We start from the raw sequence: 19,671 nt of genomic DNA, 5'->3' as shown, positions 1-19,671 counted from the left end.
GGACTATTTTCCTCAGTGGAATGTTAACTGGCGAAATATCAGAAGTTTAAGGTAAATAGAGGTTTTAAAGTTTTTTTTAAAGAGAAAATAAAATACAGAAATAAATAGTTTTCTAATAGCGATAGAGCCCTTTCGATGCGGTCTCTACCGTGTGGAAGATGACCTTGACTTTCGTTAGTGCCTTCTCCTTCGGCTCGGCATGCATAACTCCAGTCGCGGTCATCTACCACATGGTAGAGCCCATCGATTGGCGGGCTCTATCGCTTATATATATATATATATATATATATATATAATATATATATAATATATATATATATATATATATATTTCGCTATCTATGTAGCTACACTCGTGAGATCGTATGTGGGCTATATACCATGTGTGATATATATATATATATATATATATATATATATATATATTATACTGAAAAATGAAGAAAACAACTACATGATAATTACATATTCCTGCTAACTTTAAAAAAATGCACATGCAGTAGATTCCTGTGAAATGCATATCCTGTGTGCCTCACAGTTTAATGCATTTAACCAGAATAAGGTACATTCATTTTCAAAAGAAATGTACTCCACAATTGTATGCAATTATCATATAAACGATTATGTATTCGCTGTATATGTTACTGGTAATTGCATGTGCTGGTTATTGCATAATACTTACAGTAGCACCTGGGCTATACAATTAACAAAACTACTGTAATAGGGCTTAATATATACTTGTGATCAAGGATGTACCGAATCCAGGATTCGGTTTCGGATTCGACCCGAAAACCTACTTTTTGAGCAGGGTTCAGATTCGGCCGAATACATAGGATTCGGTGAGCTGAATCTGAATCCTACATCTGCCCAGACGCACATCCATTTTAATACATCCATCCAATGTGTGCGATTCTTCTTTTAAATAAGACACACATTCAGTGTTGAATGTAACTTTTTGTATTTAATAACAAGAACATGTTTGAACTCTGTCGCGGCTCTCAACTCCCCATTACTGGTGGTGCACGCACTAAACACATGCAGCTGCTGAATGCAAACGTACCCTTGTATGCAACATCACACTTTTCATGGAGTAAAGTTATGCAGTAAACCTGTAATATATAGTAATGGCAAACTGTTGTAGCCTTTTGTGCTTTGTTGCTTTGTCTGAGACGTGTTCTAGAGATCATACTGAGAGAAAGAAATAAGAAATCGGTGCACAGAAATATATATTTTTTGTAACTTTACAACTATCAGATGTGCAAGACGTTGAACAATTTGCTTTAGTAAATAACATTTTACATTACTGTACTGTGCCAATGCAAGTTGAACCATTTGGGAACTGCTGTGTTTTATTAAAATAATTTTTTATTATTTTTTTTTATCTTATTTTGTAGCCTATTTGATATGTGGGTTTTTTTCGATGTGAAACTCAGGTCACTCGTCACTCTTTCCTCATATCTCTCAGATAGGGTTGTCTACAGGCTCCAGAATCTCGGGACACTTCAAGGCAGGTCATTTTTTTTTTTTTTTTTTTTGAAACTCGTCTCTGTAAACTAAAATGTATTCGTCATGCAAAGTGAGTGTGAATTGCTTGAGTAGTTTAGTAAATGTACTTTATTGTTTAATTGTGGTGGCGGTTCTATCTGGAGAGCCTCGTAACAATGATTAATCGTATTGCTAGAATTTTTTTAATTTTTTATATACAGTAAACAATATCTATCAAAATAGTGCAACACCATTATTATAGATAGCTTTGCACTCACCTGTACTCTTTCATTTAACCTTGTGGCAGCAGGTAAAGTTTCTATTTGTTTAATATTTCTTGCTTCACACAGTCCCGCCTAGTCAGAGACTCAGAAAGCCAATCAACTGCTGTATAGGTCTGATTGATGGAAACGATCCTTGCAGGCATGTGCGTGTTTTTGGTAACAACTAAGTAGCACAATTCAATTAATTTAGCGACAGTTCACACAATTCGCACTCACTTTATTGACTACATTGCAGTTTAGAGAGATGTTACAAAACCTGACTCCTTAAATTATCCCGAGATTTTGGCGCCTGTTGGCAACCCTACTCTCAGCTCAGGTGACACAGGTTGAAACATTAAAGAAAATAGTGGGTTATGGCAAAGATGCAGCTCTCCTTTCTTGTAAAGGTAAATGAAACAGTTCTGTATTTTGACGTTTCTGTTGTGGGGGGAGGGGGCTAACGGTAAACTGTGTACGTTTCAAACTGAAATCTTATTCAGGGATATATTTCCGTTCGGTAATAAAAAATACTATGAACTAAAAGACTCAAAACAATGGATTGTGCTAGTCAGTCTGTTCTTCAGTCAACAGTTTTTTTTGACAGTTTTTGTAGGTTCGGTATTCAGACAAATCTTTTGAGATGGATTCGGTATTTGGTTGAATCTCAAATTTGAATTAGGTGCATCCCTACTTGAGATATTATTTCAAGTTGGATTTCAGTGCTATTTGCATGAATTGTCTCAATAAATTCAGTATCTGTTGACCATTTCACCAGCCTAATTGTGTTTACAATAAGAAAAACAGGAACTTTATTCCTAGAGGTATTTGGGGCAATTATAAAGTGGAACGGAAGGAAGGTGCTGGCAAAAAGTTGATGTGTGTGTGTGTGTGTGTATATATATATATATATATATATATATATAATATATATATATATATATATATATATATCAGTATTTCTTTTCTGTTTCTCTTGTAGAGCGGGTGGGCGAGGTTGATCATGGACATTGTTGACAAACCCTATAAACTCCCATACATTAGGAATGTATAGCTTCCCTTCAAATCCTGCAAACCCCCGTACATTAGGAATGTATAGCTCCTCTTCAAACCCTGTAAACCTGCAGAAATTAGGAATGTATAGTTCATCTGCAGTTATGTGAACCCCTGATTATAAAACAGGATACAAAGCGTTGGAAAGCCAAATTCTCTGCAGAAAACATGTAGACAGAATAAATACTCATCGCAGTAACTATAGCCTGCCGTCTGCATTTTTCTTTGTGATCTGATGCTGATGGAGACAAACATGGTGATCCAGCAAATTATGAAATATATGCCATGTTTAACGAGCATCTTTTGAAAAATAAGTTGTTACCAGACATTTGATTCCCATAGAAGACGCAGACAGAGTGAAAAATCAAGAGGTCATTTTAAACTTTATTAACAGAATGTTAAGATTTGTTTTAAGTTGTACACTGACCTAAATTTTTAAACTTATTTTTTATTAAACTTTCATGACATGAAAGGTCTGGAGATTGGGCTGGCCATGAGAGTCTTGATCTGGTGGTCCTCCATCCACACCTTGATTGACCTGGCTGGGGTGTTGGGCAAAGCTGAAAATTGGACTCATCTGGGGGTGATTCAGCAAGGCTGGAATCGGGCAGATTTGTCTTTGTGAAGGGCGCATGAATCAAGCAAAGTACAAGGTTGTCCTGGAAGAAAACTTGCTTCCTTCTGCTCTGACAATGTTCCCCAACTCTGAGGATTGGTTTTTCCAGCAGGACAATGCTCCATGCCACACAGCCAGGTCAATCAAGGTGTGGATGGAGGACCACCAGATCAAGACCCTGTCATGGCCAGCCCAATCCCCAGACCTGAACCCCATTGAAAACCTCTGGAATGTGATCAAGAGGAAGATGGATGGTCACAAGCCATCAAAAAAAGCCGAGCTGCTTGAATTTTTGCGCCAGCAGTGGCATAAAGTCACCCAACATCAATGTGAAAGACTAGTGGAGAGCATGCCAAGACGCATGAAAGCTGTGCTTGAAAATCAGGGTTATTCCACCAAATATTGTTTTCTGAATGCTTCCTAAGTTAAAACATTAGTATTGTGTTGTTTAAAAATGAATCTGAACTTATTTTCTTTGCATTATTAGAGGTCTGACAACACTGCATCTTTTTTTTGTTATTTTGACCAGTTGTCATTTTCTCCAAATAAATGCTCTAAACGACAATATTTTCATTTGGAATTTGGGAGAAATGTTGTCAGTAGTTTATAGAATAAAACAAAAATGTTCATTTTACCCAAACACATACCTACAAATAGTAAAACCAGAGAAACTGATAATTTTGCAGTGGTCTCCTAATTTTTTCCAGAGCTGTATGATATATATATATGTGTGTGTGTATATATATATATATATATATATGTATATATAAATTAGACACACACACACATTTATTTTCCCTCAACTTTATTTGACTGAATACTTGCATCAAGTTTCACAGACCCCGTTTTACCATCCTGACTTTTACGTTTACCTAATTTTGCTTGGCAGGTGCTGTTTTGTTCTCTCTCAAGTATTGGCATCTCTGGGTTTGTGAAACCAGCAGTTAAAGTTCACTTTTTATTTGGTGTACATTCTAATTTCAGATGTAATCTGAATCTTCACTTCATTCAATTTGGGTTCCTGAGCAAAAAATCCAACACGGCAATGGATCCCAGATTCCTGACAGTTCATCTTCTTTTTTTTTTTTTTTTTTTTTTTTACTCACTTTCATCTCTGAACTATGTGCAGTCTTAAACGGCTGTTGTAAAACTAAGACCTACCCCATTACAACCACTGGTGTAGTCCTCAATCTGAAAGTACAGGAACGCCAACAAAATATAGATTTGTTAAACAAAAATGATACAAATTCACATTTTATTTGTACATTGAGCTTGAGGTAACATTTATAAGCTGCTCCCCCAGTCAGTGCTGCCAGATTTTGCGGTTTTCCAGCCAAATTTGGCTTGTCTTGAAAGCATCGAGTGGGTAACTACTATCTTTTGGTTTGGTTGTTTTTATTGTGCAGGTGTTTTTTTTTTTTTTTCTATTCCTTTCAATTTATGAGGTCATCACCAGCAGAGAACTTCAATCACCACAACGTCCTCACCACACATTCCAGCCCCCAAAATCATAACTGAACATACCCTTTTTTCCCCTGCAAATTTACAATGTTACCCCCAGGGCACATAGTGCCATGCTAAGCCAATCTCTGAACTGACTGATATACAAAGCAGCTTTTAAACTGGTTTTTATGGCCACAGTCGTGGATGCACTTTTGTTGTCGTCGTCTTCAGTATTTTGGCTAGCCTTATCAAACATTAGTACTGTAGTTTGTAATATAAGTTCCTAATGTTCTCTTCATTGCATCAGAAGGACGACTGACTAAATCAGACAATTGTGCAGGAATTAAGAGATGTGTGTGACTCGACTCTGCAAACATTTCAAGTACGCACTGGTTATCGGAGTCTCAGATTCGTATACCATCAGAAGTGGCATGTAGGAAATCGGACACTGACTTTTGTGTTCCTAGTGTCTATTCAATGGCATGATTTCCACACGGAAAACTGATCACTTCATCGGTGCCCATACACCAAAATTACTGCGGTCGGGCATCTATAAGCATTTTCATAACAAATCGGTAGATTCTTATGTCAAGGTTCTGCCTATTGAAAAAAGTACCGGAACAGCATTCCAGCAAGACTACACCACTGATTACAGCCAGGTTGTGTCCGTACTCTCTTGTTTGTTGCCTCATTCTGCTGAATGGTTAATCTATGGAGCTGATGACTGTAATGAACTTGGCATGTTTTATATTTTAAATATTTTGCAAGCGTGTGGAATTGGTGACAGTAATCTTTGAATTTAAGCCCTGACACTTCGATAAAGCACTGTAGTGGGTTAGTCTCCGTTCTATTGCAGAAATGTCTGGTCTTCAAATCGTACTTACGCTACTATGGTACTTTGCATGTGAAAATATCCTGCGTTTTCCGAAAACTTCAATCCATATATACAGTTGAATTCCAATTAGACTTTCTGTCGTTAATCATGTAAACACAGAAAAATTACGTTAAGAAAATCAGTTTTCCGATTCAGTTTTCCAACATTATTTTTCGAAAAAAGCTTTGTCATGTAAATGTACTGTTTGAATATTTCTGAATTTTTTAAACCCGCCCCAACTACTGAGTGACAGCACATTCCTACATTTCTATTGGAGACTTGCGAAATTTAAAACAAGGTTACAATCAGGAATGGAGGCTTGTTAGCGGGATTTAAAGATGTATTACAGTTAAGATACGGAGGATTTAAAACAGAATTGTGGCAGAATGTACAAAAATGCCTCCACACAAAAACACCAGAATGTGCCCGTGACCATATGTATTTCATTGTGGAAGACGGCAAAGGAAAGAAGGTACAACTTACGTGTTCAAGTACTGTCGAGTTCCTACTATACATATTTTGACAGAAAGAAAAAGGCTCAAGCATTTTGGAAAGTAACCTAAAACACTAATTTCATACAGTATATCAAAAAGGAAAACCCTGAAAAAAAAAATTTACATTAAACTCGAAAATAGCTCAAAATAAGCACCTGAAAATACAATTAATAAAAACCGAGAAACAGAAGCCATAGTTATAATTATACTTCTAGAGCTTCTTAATTCACATCAGAAAGCTGCTGTGTGATTCCATTTTCTGTGCTTTGCTTCTAATCTCCACTCTTTCCCAGCACACACTATCACTGTTTGCAGGCAACGTCAATGAATTCACCTGGAAAATTCTGTGTTAAACTAGGAACTAAAGTCTCAAATCAAAAATTGCCTACTGTCAAACAGTCAGATATATCATACCGATATGACAGAAGTACTGACTGATAGCAAAAAAAGAATGACAGAATAACTTAATACCACTTAATTTACCAAAATGAAAATTGTTTGTTATGGATGCGGGGAAAACACATTAACAGTACGCTGTGCAGCATCACCCAAGAAATCTCTGTGAACTGCTTTTTTTATTTTAATTTTTATTGCATAAAGGGGAAATACATAAATAAGTGTAAGTGCAATGAAAGTTAAACATAACGTTTCTGTTTTGCAAAACAAATAATACAAATATTACTAATTGTACTATTTAAGAACATGGTATATAGGCCTTTACAGTTCTGGCAATGTCTAAATCAGATTGGCGGATTTTACCCGAATTGAAGTCAAAATAGATGCTATAGTCAGATGTGAAAGTAACTTTCATTTTTTACTGGTATAGTGTTATTTTTTAAGTATGCGTTAAGTGATACAATGCTCTTCACCTGCTCGTGCATGCCTAAACAAAGAAAGCAGGGAAGCGCCCATTCAAATCTGGTACTCTATGCTGTGTTCGGTCTTTTACTTCGTTTTTAATGTACTGTATCATGTTTTTCCACCATTATGAAAATAGTATGTGAATATTTATCATATGCAATACATTGGGTCTTGTACATTTTTTTTTTTACTTGTGTAACTTTGTGGTGGACTTGTGAATAGTTTAGTTTTCTTTTTAGAGAAAAGTATGGTCTGTTTCCAGTTTGCAAAAAGTAATGTATAATTATTGGTCAGTGTGCCTCTTTCGGACATTACACATCAAGTTTTAGTATGCGTTCCACATTCTGACGATGTACCACTTTCTAACAGTACACTGGCTCTGTAGTCCAGATCACAGCTTCTATCAAAGTGGAAAAACAACGTCCACAAGCTTATCTGTGAATACATTCAAACAGTATTCCAATTCCAAAAGAAAAGAAGATAGTGACAGACAAGTAGACAAGGCATGCAAATAGAATAATCTAGCTAGAAAAAATAAATTGAAAACATTTTTGTTGTATTTTAATTTATTATTTGTGCATTTTTCCTGAGGGATATCAGACAATGTCTGTTAGGTAAACAGTTCTCCCTCTACTACCAGTAGTTTAATGAACATTGATTTGAATTTGTTTCAAGGACTCGTCACTTGAACTTGGACTCGAATGATAGTGACTCGTTGTTTACTGAAGGCACGCAGGGGAAGTTGTTCCTCATTGGTCAGTTCACAAGCTACTGTGCTACCAAACTGCAAACGTAAACACAAATCCTGTTGTTTCAGTGTCGCCTGTCTCGCCGCAGGCAGTGTGAACTTTTCGAATGAAAAATACTAGTTTTATTATTTTTTGTCATGGTGCGATGTGACACATTCACTTGTCACCTCGCGGCCGGTGTGTGGAGACTTTTATCAAGGATAGAAGTTCACTTTCTAAGGCAATAGTGAAGATTTGCTACTTTCCTGGAAAGCAGGTAGCAAAATGGTCTTATTCGGTAGCGGTTTAATTGACTAATAATTATATATAAAATTAAAAAAATAAAATAAACACTTAAATATTCCAAACTGTCATAGTATAATTAAATCAGAAAGTATTTATTGAAACCTCCATTTGCTTAACAAAGTAATGGAACTAATGCAATTCCTTGTCAATGTATTTTGTTTTATCCTTAAGTTCTACAAGAATGCAACCATATCTGTCTTATAAGCATTTGATATGCCATCAGTGAAAATGAAGTGGTACGAAATTATTCTCTTATCTGTCTTCAGTTCTTGACTGAGATTTTGGTAACTAACAAATCAGACAACAATATTGTGGCAGTAACACATGCCACAGTATCGTTGAATCCTGCATTGTATGACGTTATAAATTTATATGGTTACAACCACAACCGAAGCTAATTCCAGCACGGTACCACTACTAATTAGGTACTACTAATTTTGAAAAAATTAAGTAAGAAGTAATAATAGAATAAGGGATATCAACCAAGATTTAAAAAAAACCGCTGGGTTCGTTTTTATTTAACAGTGACTTTAGTTTGCTATAGGGCTGGAACAATGCATCGAATCATTGGAATAACCATCGATGGATAAAATAACCATCGATGGTTTGGGGGAAAAAACGCATCTATCAATTCATTAATAGGATTGTTTTTTATTTAAATCTACACTGTTATTCCTTGCCTTTCCTTTGGTTCCTTTAAATAATAATAATAATAAAAACTCCCCGCCCACTACACAGCACGTACGTTTTGAGAAGCCTGGCCAGAAAAAAAGAGGTAGGCTGCATTTCAGGATCAGATTTTGTTAGTTAAATTGTCAATATAATTTAATTTTAAATAATGCCGTTAGCCGTTAGACATAATACGACAGCTGGAACACCAGTAAAAAACAAAAGGAAGCAACACCTTCAGTGTCAGCTTATTTTGGAAAAAAGCATTGGAGCAAAAGAATTAACAGGCCTAATAGTGGATGTTGTCACACAAGATATCAGACCTGTTAATATAGTAGAGGGAGCTGCGTTTAAAATCTGATTGGCAATCTTCCTCCGGGCTATGAAATTCCAGTCAAAAGTATTAGCGAAACGAAAATTACACGAGACACACAGCTGTGAATTTAGCAGAAGCGATCAATCAGATAAACACATAGTTTGAAGCGGCTACAAAAGTAATAGCTTGTGTTCATGACAACGCGGCCATCGAGTGCAGAGCAATGTCTTTGCTTTCTGCAAGCGAGCGTGCTGTGTTACTTTTTGGTAGCTTGGCAAGAGTGAGCTGTGCAGGGCACAATATAAATCTATGCATTCAGAAAAACTTTGGAGGATGTACAAGAAGTGCATACGTTAGTGGCAGCAGCAAGGAGACTGGTTGCACATTTTAAAAAGAGTGAGATGACAACAAGTGCTTTAAATAGGAAATAAACAGAAATGCTGAACACAGAAAAAGCACCACTCAAGTTAATACAGGACGTCCAAACAAGGTGGAACACGGCTTATTATATGTTTGAACGCCGTCTTGAATTAAAATGGCCAATTATCGCTGTTTTGTCAAACCCAGATTTAACCAAAAAGTCTGACGCAGCTTCTTTAGATCTCACGACCTGATCAGTGGAAGCTAATGGCTGAGCTGCTACCTCTACTACAACCATTCGAACTGGCTACAGTACTTTTAAGTGCAGAGAAAAACATCACGGCTAGTTCCTTGTACCCACTTGCAACAGGGATAAAACACAGACTGACTGAAGTTCCTGATGAAGACGAGACACCGTCTTCTTCAAATTCAACCGATTTGCTAATTCCAGTTACATGGAGTTTGAGAGATAAGCTAGTACTTAATTTGTCTCAGCGATTTTGTTTACATCAGCTCAATGACCCAAATAATGAGATTATGCCACTGCTTTTTGTGTCATTTCTTGACCCCACGATTTCACCATCTGGATTTCCTATCCGAACAGGCAAAAGCCTGCGTTTCTTAAGCACTGTCTTCCAAACTAGTGAGGCTGGTGAAGGACAACCTCGAAAATGACAGAAATCATGCCTGTACAAGTGAGCGCAGCACAGAGGACTTGTCTGTTAAAAAGAAAACGAAAACCGAACAAGCAATGGAGTTGTTAATTCATGGATGGCAACAAACACACACTACTTCCAATGAAACCTTAATCTGTCAAGAGATGACGATTTATGCTTCTGAAACTCCTTTAAACATCAGTGAAGATCCCCTGATTTTTGGTGAAAAAATAACCATTTTCCCAACCTAGCAGCCTTGGCAATGAGCATGTTCAGTATCCCTGCAACATCGGTCCCGAGCGAGCGTGTGTTCAGCAAAGCAGGGATGCTTGTGAACAAACTCTTCTTCAAACCGGAGAATGTAGATGCCATAATATTTCTGAATAAAAACAAAATAAGCTCTGGAGAGAGCACAGACTTTGTTACGTTGGACTTGTAAATAGGTATTCTTGTGTTCCCCGGTTGCTGTCAAGATATCTTAAATTAAGACAGTAATATTTGTAATGTTTTATTTTGTGGGGAACCTCACTGACTATGTGACTAGGCGTAAATAATTAGAAATGTGCAGTTTTATGTTAAACTAGAGAAACTACTTTTCGTGATTAGATTCAATAAAAATATGTTAATATTTACTCTCTTCTTTTGCATTATGAAAAATGATGCATCAATGCATCTAGTCCTTTTGAAAACAGTGCATCGATAGAAAAAAAAAAAAAAGTTTCCCGCTTTTTGAAAGATACAAATAATGTACCAGTTTTAAAAAAGAAGAAAAAAACTGAAATTATGTATGTGTTCACTCAGGGTCGGTCATATAAACTGCAGAGTAAGGTATCAGAAAAATGCTACTGTATAAAAAAAAAAAAAACCTAGTAGTAAATTAAGTGAATTTTGGGTAGAAAAATGCTACCAAACATCAGTTAAGTTCGAGCCTTGCCTATATTCTCCTGTCCCTTCCCCTAGTCGCTGCCATTTCCCACACAAAGTAGAAATGATCAGTTTAACCCTGAGGTCTGTATGAAAGGTGGGAAAAGCAGAGCATGTTGTCTAGTTTAGTCTACCCATGAATTTGCAGCAGTAGGAGGTTAAAGATTACCTTGTCCAGTTTTAATGTCTGGTGCCTTCACGTTTATAATTGGCCTTGATGGATGGCTATTGATGGCACAATATGAACATCAGACTGAAAATGCTCAGTGTAGGTTTTTATAACGTTGCTGATTATGTGTAAATTGAGCAACTTTTTAATAGTATTTTTCTTATCTAGTAAACGCTGAATTGCACTAAATTTAGAAATGTTAAATAAACTTGGTAAGTAATTACAAGACAATACATTGAGAGACCTGCTACTAGTAAAAAATGTGCCATTACTTATTAAAGTGGTCCAGAACCCCTGCAGTGTTTAACGGAAACTCATTCCCTCTGTATCCTGTGTTGTCCACATCACAGCGACATAATGTTTTTTTTATTTTTATTCATACATCATAGGTGAATCAACAAGGGATTTTTTTCTACATTTACTCAACATTCTCCAGGTGAAAGAGAATTGTTCTTCTAAACATCGCAGTGTATCCATTTCAGGCTCCTTCTTGCACAATGCTGGTGCTCTAATTGAAATGAGTGCTGATTGTGGGAACAGAAAAGCAACGCTGTTTTAACACTTTGTAAGAAACGTCCGAACTGACCCCAAACGCACTGCTGGGGTGAAATGACAAAGGAAAATTTCCTGAATGACAAGGCAAGCAAATGAGAGCTTTCTTAAACATGTAGTACCAGATATACTGTTTAACAACCCTGTGTTGGCACTGTTATATTCCGTGTTCATATATTTGGTGGGTGCTGTCTGTGTTGCAGGAGCTGAGAATGGGGCTGCGATCCTGGCAGGGTGTGGCCCTCCTGGGGCCTCAGTGGGCACCTCGAAGGCGGCTCCTCGGAGCCTGGGATCTGCTGACAAGGAGGAAGGGAACAAGAAGAAGGTGCGACGGCAGTGGGAGTCCTGGAGTGCAGAGGACAAGAACTCCTTCTTTGAGGGGCTCTATGAGGTATTCATTATAGAATTAGAAGACAACAACTGGGAACACTGTGTTCTTTGGAGGTCAGCCATTCTGTTATTACGTAACAAAGCATTTCTGAGATGATGACCCAAAGAAATCTGTTCTAATACCACTGCTAACTGAGGAAAAGCTTCAAGTCAACCTTGTCATTGCACTGTGATTAATTTAGACAAACAAGTAAATATAGTTATATTGGAATAATAGTGATAGTGGAATTGCTGTGGTGTGTTCTTCAAAAATAATGAAACTCCCTTGTTCAGATAATGCCCCTTAGTTCCAATCTGAGGCTTTATTGACTTGAGTTCCATTATTACCTTGTAACAAGCCATAGCAATGCCATTATCCCTTAATCATACAACAACCTGCTCCCCGTGGTCGTCTGTTGAGGTCAGCTGTTCCAATAAAACGTCCCATTTGGCCTGTTAATAATTGACCGCTTTCTAGTAGCTGACTAATCTCAGACCTTGGTCTAGTTGGGTCTCAAAGCATTCCAGTGATTCAGCATCAACAACAAGACTAGGTAGCCTATTCCATGTGTTCACCAATCACTGTGTGAAGAACTGTTTCCTCCCCTTAGTCCACTTAATTTCCAGCTGTGTCCTGTGGTCCTTGGTTCTGTGCGGCACTTGATATTAGAACCAATACATTAGAAACTGTATCAGGTGAATCATCATTATCAGTGTGATGCTTATATTTAAGATGGTGACTAACCTGTTGTACCTCCCTTGTGCTGCTTCTGTGTTCTTCTGTGCAGCATGGCAAGGATTTTGAAGCCATTCAGAATAACATTGTACTGAAGTATAAGAAGAAAGGCAAACCGGCCAGTATGGTCAAGAACAAGGAGCAGGTTCGACACTTCTACTACCGCACCTGGCACAAGATCTCTAAATACATCGACTTCAATAACGGTGAGAATGGATCAGAATTGGGTTGTAAGGCGGTGTAACTTTCAAATGTCCGTATCTCAAATAAGATATTGTCTCTTAAGCGACGCCAATTTAAATGTCTTTTGAACTGTCTTCATCAGTGTTCTCTCGTGGGCTGAAGAAGTCGTCTCAGGAGCTCTACGGATTGATCTGCTATGCAGAACTCAGAAAGAAGATCGGCGGCTGTAAGTGGAGGAGCATTCATACCTCTGATTTGATATGTTCTTTCAACTTTAAGGTTTTATACAGTACTAAAGTGCGTTATCTTACACCTTCTTACAGTTAACCAAGATAGCTTAAATCTTTGGACTACATACATTATCATGTCTTCTACATTTTATCAATAATAATAGTTTAATATTTTGTTATGTATTGTATATGATTGTTGGCTGTTTGTGCTTGGATCCTCCCAGTTTTTGTATGGAAGGAAGGTGGGGAAGCACATTGCAATTTTGCTTTGTGCTCTGAAGCATATTAATGAGAAGGTTCCCACAGTCAGCCTTCAGCAGGCTTTTCAGAAGCAATTCTTGCTGGAATAGTTATTAAACGTGGCTAAACATCTAAGCACAATTCATGCTAACATATTAGGTAATTAAATGGGTAGGAAATTAGATATTAATGTATGTGATTTAAAGTATTAAGTACATTAGTTAGCAAACCATTAAACTGATATTCAGAGTTAATTTATTGTGTGTGTAATAGGTGGTTTTATTATTATTATTATTATTATTATTATTAGGCTTCCAAGCCAAAGGCTGGGAAGCCTATTGTTATTGCTTATTATTATTATTTATTATTATTATTATTATTATTATTATTATTATTATTATTATTATTATTATTCCACCAAAAGTTCTGAAAACGCATATGTAGGTAGATGCCTATTTTGGTGAAAAAGTTCACAGTTTGGCCACAAGGCTAGATCTCATGAATATGTTGGACAATTTTCAAAATTCTTGTGGACAAAAACGACTAAGGTGGAGATCTGTCAATGTTGGTATATAGCGCACGAATGGCCTATAAAAAGAAAATGTTGAAACAAAATCAATTGGATGGTTGGATTGCCCGCCGCTTTGGATTTGTGCAAAATATTCAAAGATCTTCTTGTCTGAAACCGCAGTGTTGATCCGCACCCAAGTTGTCACGTTTGCTCAGGACAAGTCCTTTCTAAGTTTTGTAAAATCCCTGCTTTTTCATTAAAAAACATGGATGCAGTGAGCAAAATAACAATTTTCGTGAGTGCTATATATATATATATATATATATATATATACGGAAAATAATATATATATATATTTTCATATACATTTGACTCATATATATTTGTAAACTGAGTATGATATAAGAGGGTAATTCTGTCAATTTTCAATATGGTGTGTTTCGGTCACATGGTTTGGCAGCCATATTGATAATTGAAAAATGACTTAGGACCCATAACAAGAACAATGTTGCACTTATGCTCTTCAATGTTGGTACAGTTGTGCGGCCCATAATAAAGTAATAACCACAGATTGGTCAAAGTTATAATGGAACATGTATAGGAAGTCATATGTGCTCTATGAAAAAATGTCATTACCCATGACCTTTGACCTCTGCTAAAGGTTAAAAATGAACATTTCTGGTAAAAAAAAATAAAAAATAAAAATACCTTAAGGAGCGCAGATACGGCAATCATTTATATTGAACACATGAAGGAAGTCATACGTGCTCTATTAAAAATGTCAACACCCATAACCTTTGACATTTGCTAAGGTTCAAAACCCACAAATTCGCAAATGGTTCCTCAGGGAACACAGTTAGGGTCATTGTTCATATTGAACACATATAGGAAGTCATACGTGCTCTATGAAAACGATAGCCCCATTGCTTTCAAATGTTTGTTGTGATGCATCCCTATAGAAAGTAAATGATGGCGACATATCAAGGTTCTTAACTTCACCATTACATTATGCACTATAAAGTAGTCATTGGACCAGTAATTGTTTATAACAGTAACCTTTAAACCATGTCAGCCTTGGTTCATCCATTGCTTTCAAAGTGCTGTATCAGCGATTATTTGTGACGATTGAACCATGTTTTCTTTGGAAGCCTTTATAGTTGCTAGCAACTCTAGTTGTTATTATTATTATTATTATTATTATTATTATTATTATTATTATTATTATTATTATTATTATTTCTGAAATATGTATACAGCATTTCATTTCCTGGGTTGCCTTTTTCATGTTTTAGCAATAGTTTTTTTTAAATGATTTTGCTTGAGTCTATTTGCTTACTAGATGCTAACCAAGCACAAAGATTAGGTACGCTGTAGCCACTTATCAAACAGATCTGTAACAGATCTGATCTATTTTGGGGCAAGTTTAATGACCATTGTCTTTAGACGATAGATAACAGAATATCTGAACCCTTTGCAATGACATGATGCTCAGACACTTGGATCAAATTACACAGGGGAAAGCAGGCAAGGGCATTTTAACTTTGGATACTGTTATGTTTCTCTGCATGGAATTACTTCCAAGTACGAGAAGTCCTGGAATACTGACGATTCTTGCACAGTTATTGGTTAATTATATAAAAATATAAACACAACATGTAAAGTGTTGGTCCCATGTTTCATGAGCTGAAATAAAAGATCCCAGAAATTTTCCATACGCACAAAAAGCTTATTTCTCTCAAATTTTGTGCACAAATTTGTTTACATCCTTGTTAGTGAGCATTTCTCCTTTGCCACGATAATCCATCCACCTGACAGGTGTGGTATATCAAGAAGCTGATTAAACAGCATGATCATTACACAGGTGCACTTGTGCTAGCGACAGTAAAAAGGCCACTCTAAAATGTGCAGTTTTGTCACACAGCACAATGCCACAGATGTCTTAAGTTTTGAGGGAACGTGTAATTGGCATGCTGACTGCAGGAATGTCCACCATTGCTGTTACCAGAGAATTGAACGTTAATTTGTGTACCATAAACCGCCTCCAACGTCGTTTTAGAGAATTTGGCGGTACTTTCAACCGGCCTCACAACCGCAGACCACGTGTAACAATGCCAGCCCTAGACCTCCACATCCGGCTTCTTCACCTGCGGGATTGTCTGAGACCAGCCACTCGGACAGCTGATGAAACTGTGGGTTTGCACAACCGAAGAATTTCTGCACAAACTGTCAGAAACCGTCTCGAGGGAAGCTCATCTGCGTGCTCGTCGTCCTCACCAGGGTCTTGACCTGACTGCAGTTCGGCGTCGTAACCAACTTCATTGGGCAAATGTTTACCTTCAATGGCTACTGGCACGCTGGAGAAGTGTGCTTTTTACAGATGAATCCCAGTTTCAACTGTACCGGGCAGATGGCAGACAGCGTGTATGGCGTCGTGTGGGCGAGCGATTTGCTGAAGTCAACGTTGTGAACAGAATGTCCCATGGTGGTGGTGGGGTTATGGTATGGGCAGGCATAAGCTATGGACAACGAACACAATTGCTGAGGCCCATTGTCGTGCCATTCATCCACCACCATCACCTCATGTTTCAGCATGATAGTGCACGGCCCCATGTCGCAAGGATCTGTACACAATTCCTGGAAGCTGAAAATGTCCCAGTTCTTCCATGGCCTGCATACTCAGCAGACATGTCACCCATTGAGCATGTTTGGGATGCTCTGGATCGACTTTTACAACAGCATGTTCCAATTCCCGCCAATATCCAACAACTTTGCGCAGCTGTTGAAGAGGAGTGGAACAACATTCCACAGGCCACAATCAACAGCCTGATCAACGCTATGTGAAGGAGAGATGTGTCGCACTGCATGAGGCAAATGGTGGTCACACCAGATACTGACAGGTTTTCTGATCCATGCCCCTACCTTTTTTTTTTTTTTTTTTTTTTAAGGTATCTGTGACCAACAGATGCATATCTGTATTTCCATTCATGTGAAATCCATAGATTAGGGCCTAATGAATTTATTTCAGTTGACTGATTTCCTTATATGAACTGTAACTCAGTAAAATCTTTGAAATTGTTGCATGTTGCGTTTATATTTTTGTTCAGTGTATATTTGCACAGATGAGTAAAAGAAGTACCAACAGGGACTGATACAATGTTGCTCTTTTTCCAGGTATGGATGATAAGAACGCAGCTAAACTCAATGAGCTCATTCAGATTGGGTAAGTAGGGCAATAGCTGCAGACAAACTTGCATGTGGATAGTTGGCTCTCGTTTTATTGTGTTGTAGGTGCAGCACTACAGGAAGGTACTGTGAAGAACTACACAGATGTAGTAAGATACCCTGTGTGGTTTGAAAACATAATTTCACTTTGTTTTACCCACCACTGGAGATATAGTGGAGGCGGTCATACACTTAACCAATTGTCATGAAACTTGGTATTAACCCTTTCCAGTCTGATGTCAGACCCTGTCTGACATCATAAAAAAGACATAAAGCACAGGTCCCTAGTCGTTTTTTCTCTGGAAAAAGCCGAGAAAACCTTTCAATGGCCGAGTGAGACCGATAGGAGCCAAATGAAGCCCCCCAAAAAAAGGGGGGGGGGGCTTATCTGATAGCCCCATGCACCACATAGATAACATGGACATAAACAAAGAAGATAGCTGCTTCTGCATGCAGCAATCAAAGAATATCAGACATTTGCAGAGCTTTTTGAGAGGTTATAGTAATAAAATAATGACTTGGATTGTATTATTGAGGAGTTTGGTGATTAAAACTAAGTGGTCAAGAGAGGATTTATCAGTATGCACGTCTATGAAGAGGTATGTGAAAAAAACAGCGAACAAGGGGTTGGGCATTGCTGGAGATACACTACTGAGTGTACTTTTGCAATTCAATGCCTTTTAAACCTGTTTTACTCTTTTAAAAAAACAAACAAAAAAAAAAACGCGCATGTGAAAATAGTTGGACCTGACGCGCCTGCCTGACAATCACTGAATAAATGGACCACAAATTTCATATTATTTAGCATAGCTTATTGAGACAGGCAACCCCTTTTATCCCAAGAATCTGGCAGTCTGTCCATACATTGGTTGAGTTACATGTGTGCATTTATCTAGAGAACTGCTTATCCAATTGTCATGAAACTTGGTACATAAGAAAATACATGAATGAGAGGAGGCCATTAGGCCTATCCAAGCTCATGAGGTTCATAGCAGTTGATTGATCTCAAAACTTTGTCAAGTCGTTTTAAAGGATCTCAGTGATTCTGCCTCAACAACAGCTAGGTAGCGCATTTACTATTCTTACCAATACTACAGTATGTCATGACTTTCAAACAGGACAACGACGACTGTGCATTGCATTTTACTACAGCACTCGCAAAGACAGTTTGAAATGAACATTTTGTGCTTTTGCACCAGCAAAGTGCAATTCTAGCTGAATAATTCAGTTTTTGGCAAATCTGGTGCACATTGTTCTGCTACATTGAAGAACGTAAATACGTTTTTTGATAAATTTTCATGCTCATGTATGAAAAGTTTCTCTCCACTGACATGACAGGCACAGTCAAAAACAGACTCAAGGCAATGCTGAGGTTAGGGTACAGGTTCTACAAATCTGCCTTAGATACATTTGAGCATAGCAAGAGGCGAGGACCATATACTGGCTGGAAAAGCATTTATATTGATTTGTTTCCAGATTCATTCAGTCACACAGCCCTATGCATGGGAGATGCCTATACATTCCCCTCACTTTTGCAGCACTGACGCCGTGTGCAAGCAAACTGTTTGTAATGAGTCTAAATGAGTTCATTTTTAAATGACTTGGCATTTTTTTCTTAAATTGTGGGTGAAGTGATTACGTGGCAGATACTGACAAACTAGCGCATGGCTTTAAACCTCAGCAAGTTGTGTTTTTTCTGTTTATGGCTTGTAGCGTATAGATAAAAAGAACGGTAGTTATTCATTGTAGTGCAGATTACCAGATGAATATATATATATATATATATATATATATATATATATATATATATATATATATATATATATATATATATATATATAATATAGCCACCACAACAGAGGGCCCCATGCAATTGCATGTGCCTAAAACCGCTAATGTCTGCAAATTAATTGCGTTAGTTTTATTTTAACATGACATTCCTTAAACTCAGTGAACATGTTAACTTCAATATAAAGCCACACTGATAACTAAAATAAGGCAATGCATTTAATAAGGTATGTAAAACAGTTTGTTTAATATTATATGCACCTTTTTTAATGGTTGCCTCTGACGATGGTTCCAGTTGGATTTGTAGCTAGACTGGGTGTTTACGCTTCAACCTGTGTAGCTTTGAGCTTTTCAGTATTTTTACTGTGATTGGCTGGAAAGAAAACGGTGCTAGCCTGATAATAATAATGTTTGTTGGGTTGTTTTTTTTTGTTTAGTTTCCTAGTTACTAAAGGCGTTGTATTCTGGGAGATGTAGTTATTAGTGGAAGGATTTTAATTTAGTGCGAATTTCTGTTTTTTTATGCGTAAAAACCGCAGATACGCAGCGTATCTTTTTGATGAAAGTAAATGCTTTCAGCACTGCACATAGTAAACTGAAGTGCTCAAGGATACATGTTTTATTATT

The 19,671-nt window shown here is 37.3% G+C and overlaps 1 protein-coding gene across 3 annotated transcripts in view; it reads left to right on the top strand.

The window, feature by feature from the left end:
• LOC121330670 (protein cramped-like) overlaps positions 1-19,671 on the top strand; it is a 76,675-nt gene that overhangs the window by 14,343 nt on the left and 42,661 nt on the right. For all 3 annotated transcript variants that reach the window (XM_041277362.1, XM_041277360.1, XM_041277361.1), the window contains exons 3-6: positions 11,969-12,156; positions 12,923-13,076; positions 13,196-13,279; positions 17,206-17,254. In XM_041277362.1, coding sequence (XP_041133296.1) covers positions 11,969-12,156; positions 12,923-13,076; positions 13,196-13,279; positions 17,206-17,254 — 475 coding nt within the window. The remainder of the gene's footprint in view (positions 1-11,968; positions 12,157-12,922; positions 13,077-13,195; positions 13,280-17,205; positions 17,255-19,671) is intronic.

The sequence above is a fragment of the Polyodon spathula genome, chromosome 18 (assembly GCF_017654505.1).
Source record: "Polyodon spathula isolate WHYD16114869_AA chromosome 18, ASM1765450v1, whole genome shotgun sequence".
NCBI classification, from domain to species: domain Eukaryota; kingdom Metazoa; phylum Chordata; class Actinopteri; order Acipenseriformes; family Polyodontidae; genus Polyodon; species Polyodon spathula.
The sequence above is the reverse complement of the archived record's forward strand: the minus strand, read 5'-3'. Positions and strand labels throughout refer to the sequence as shown.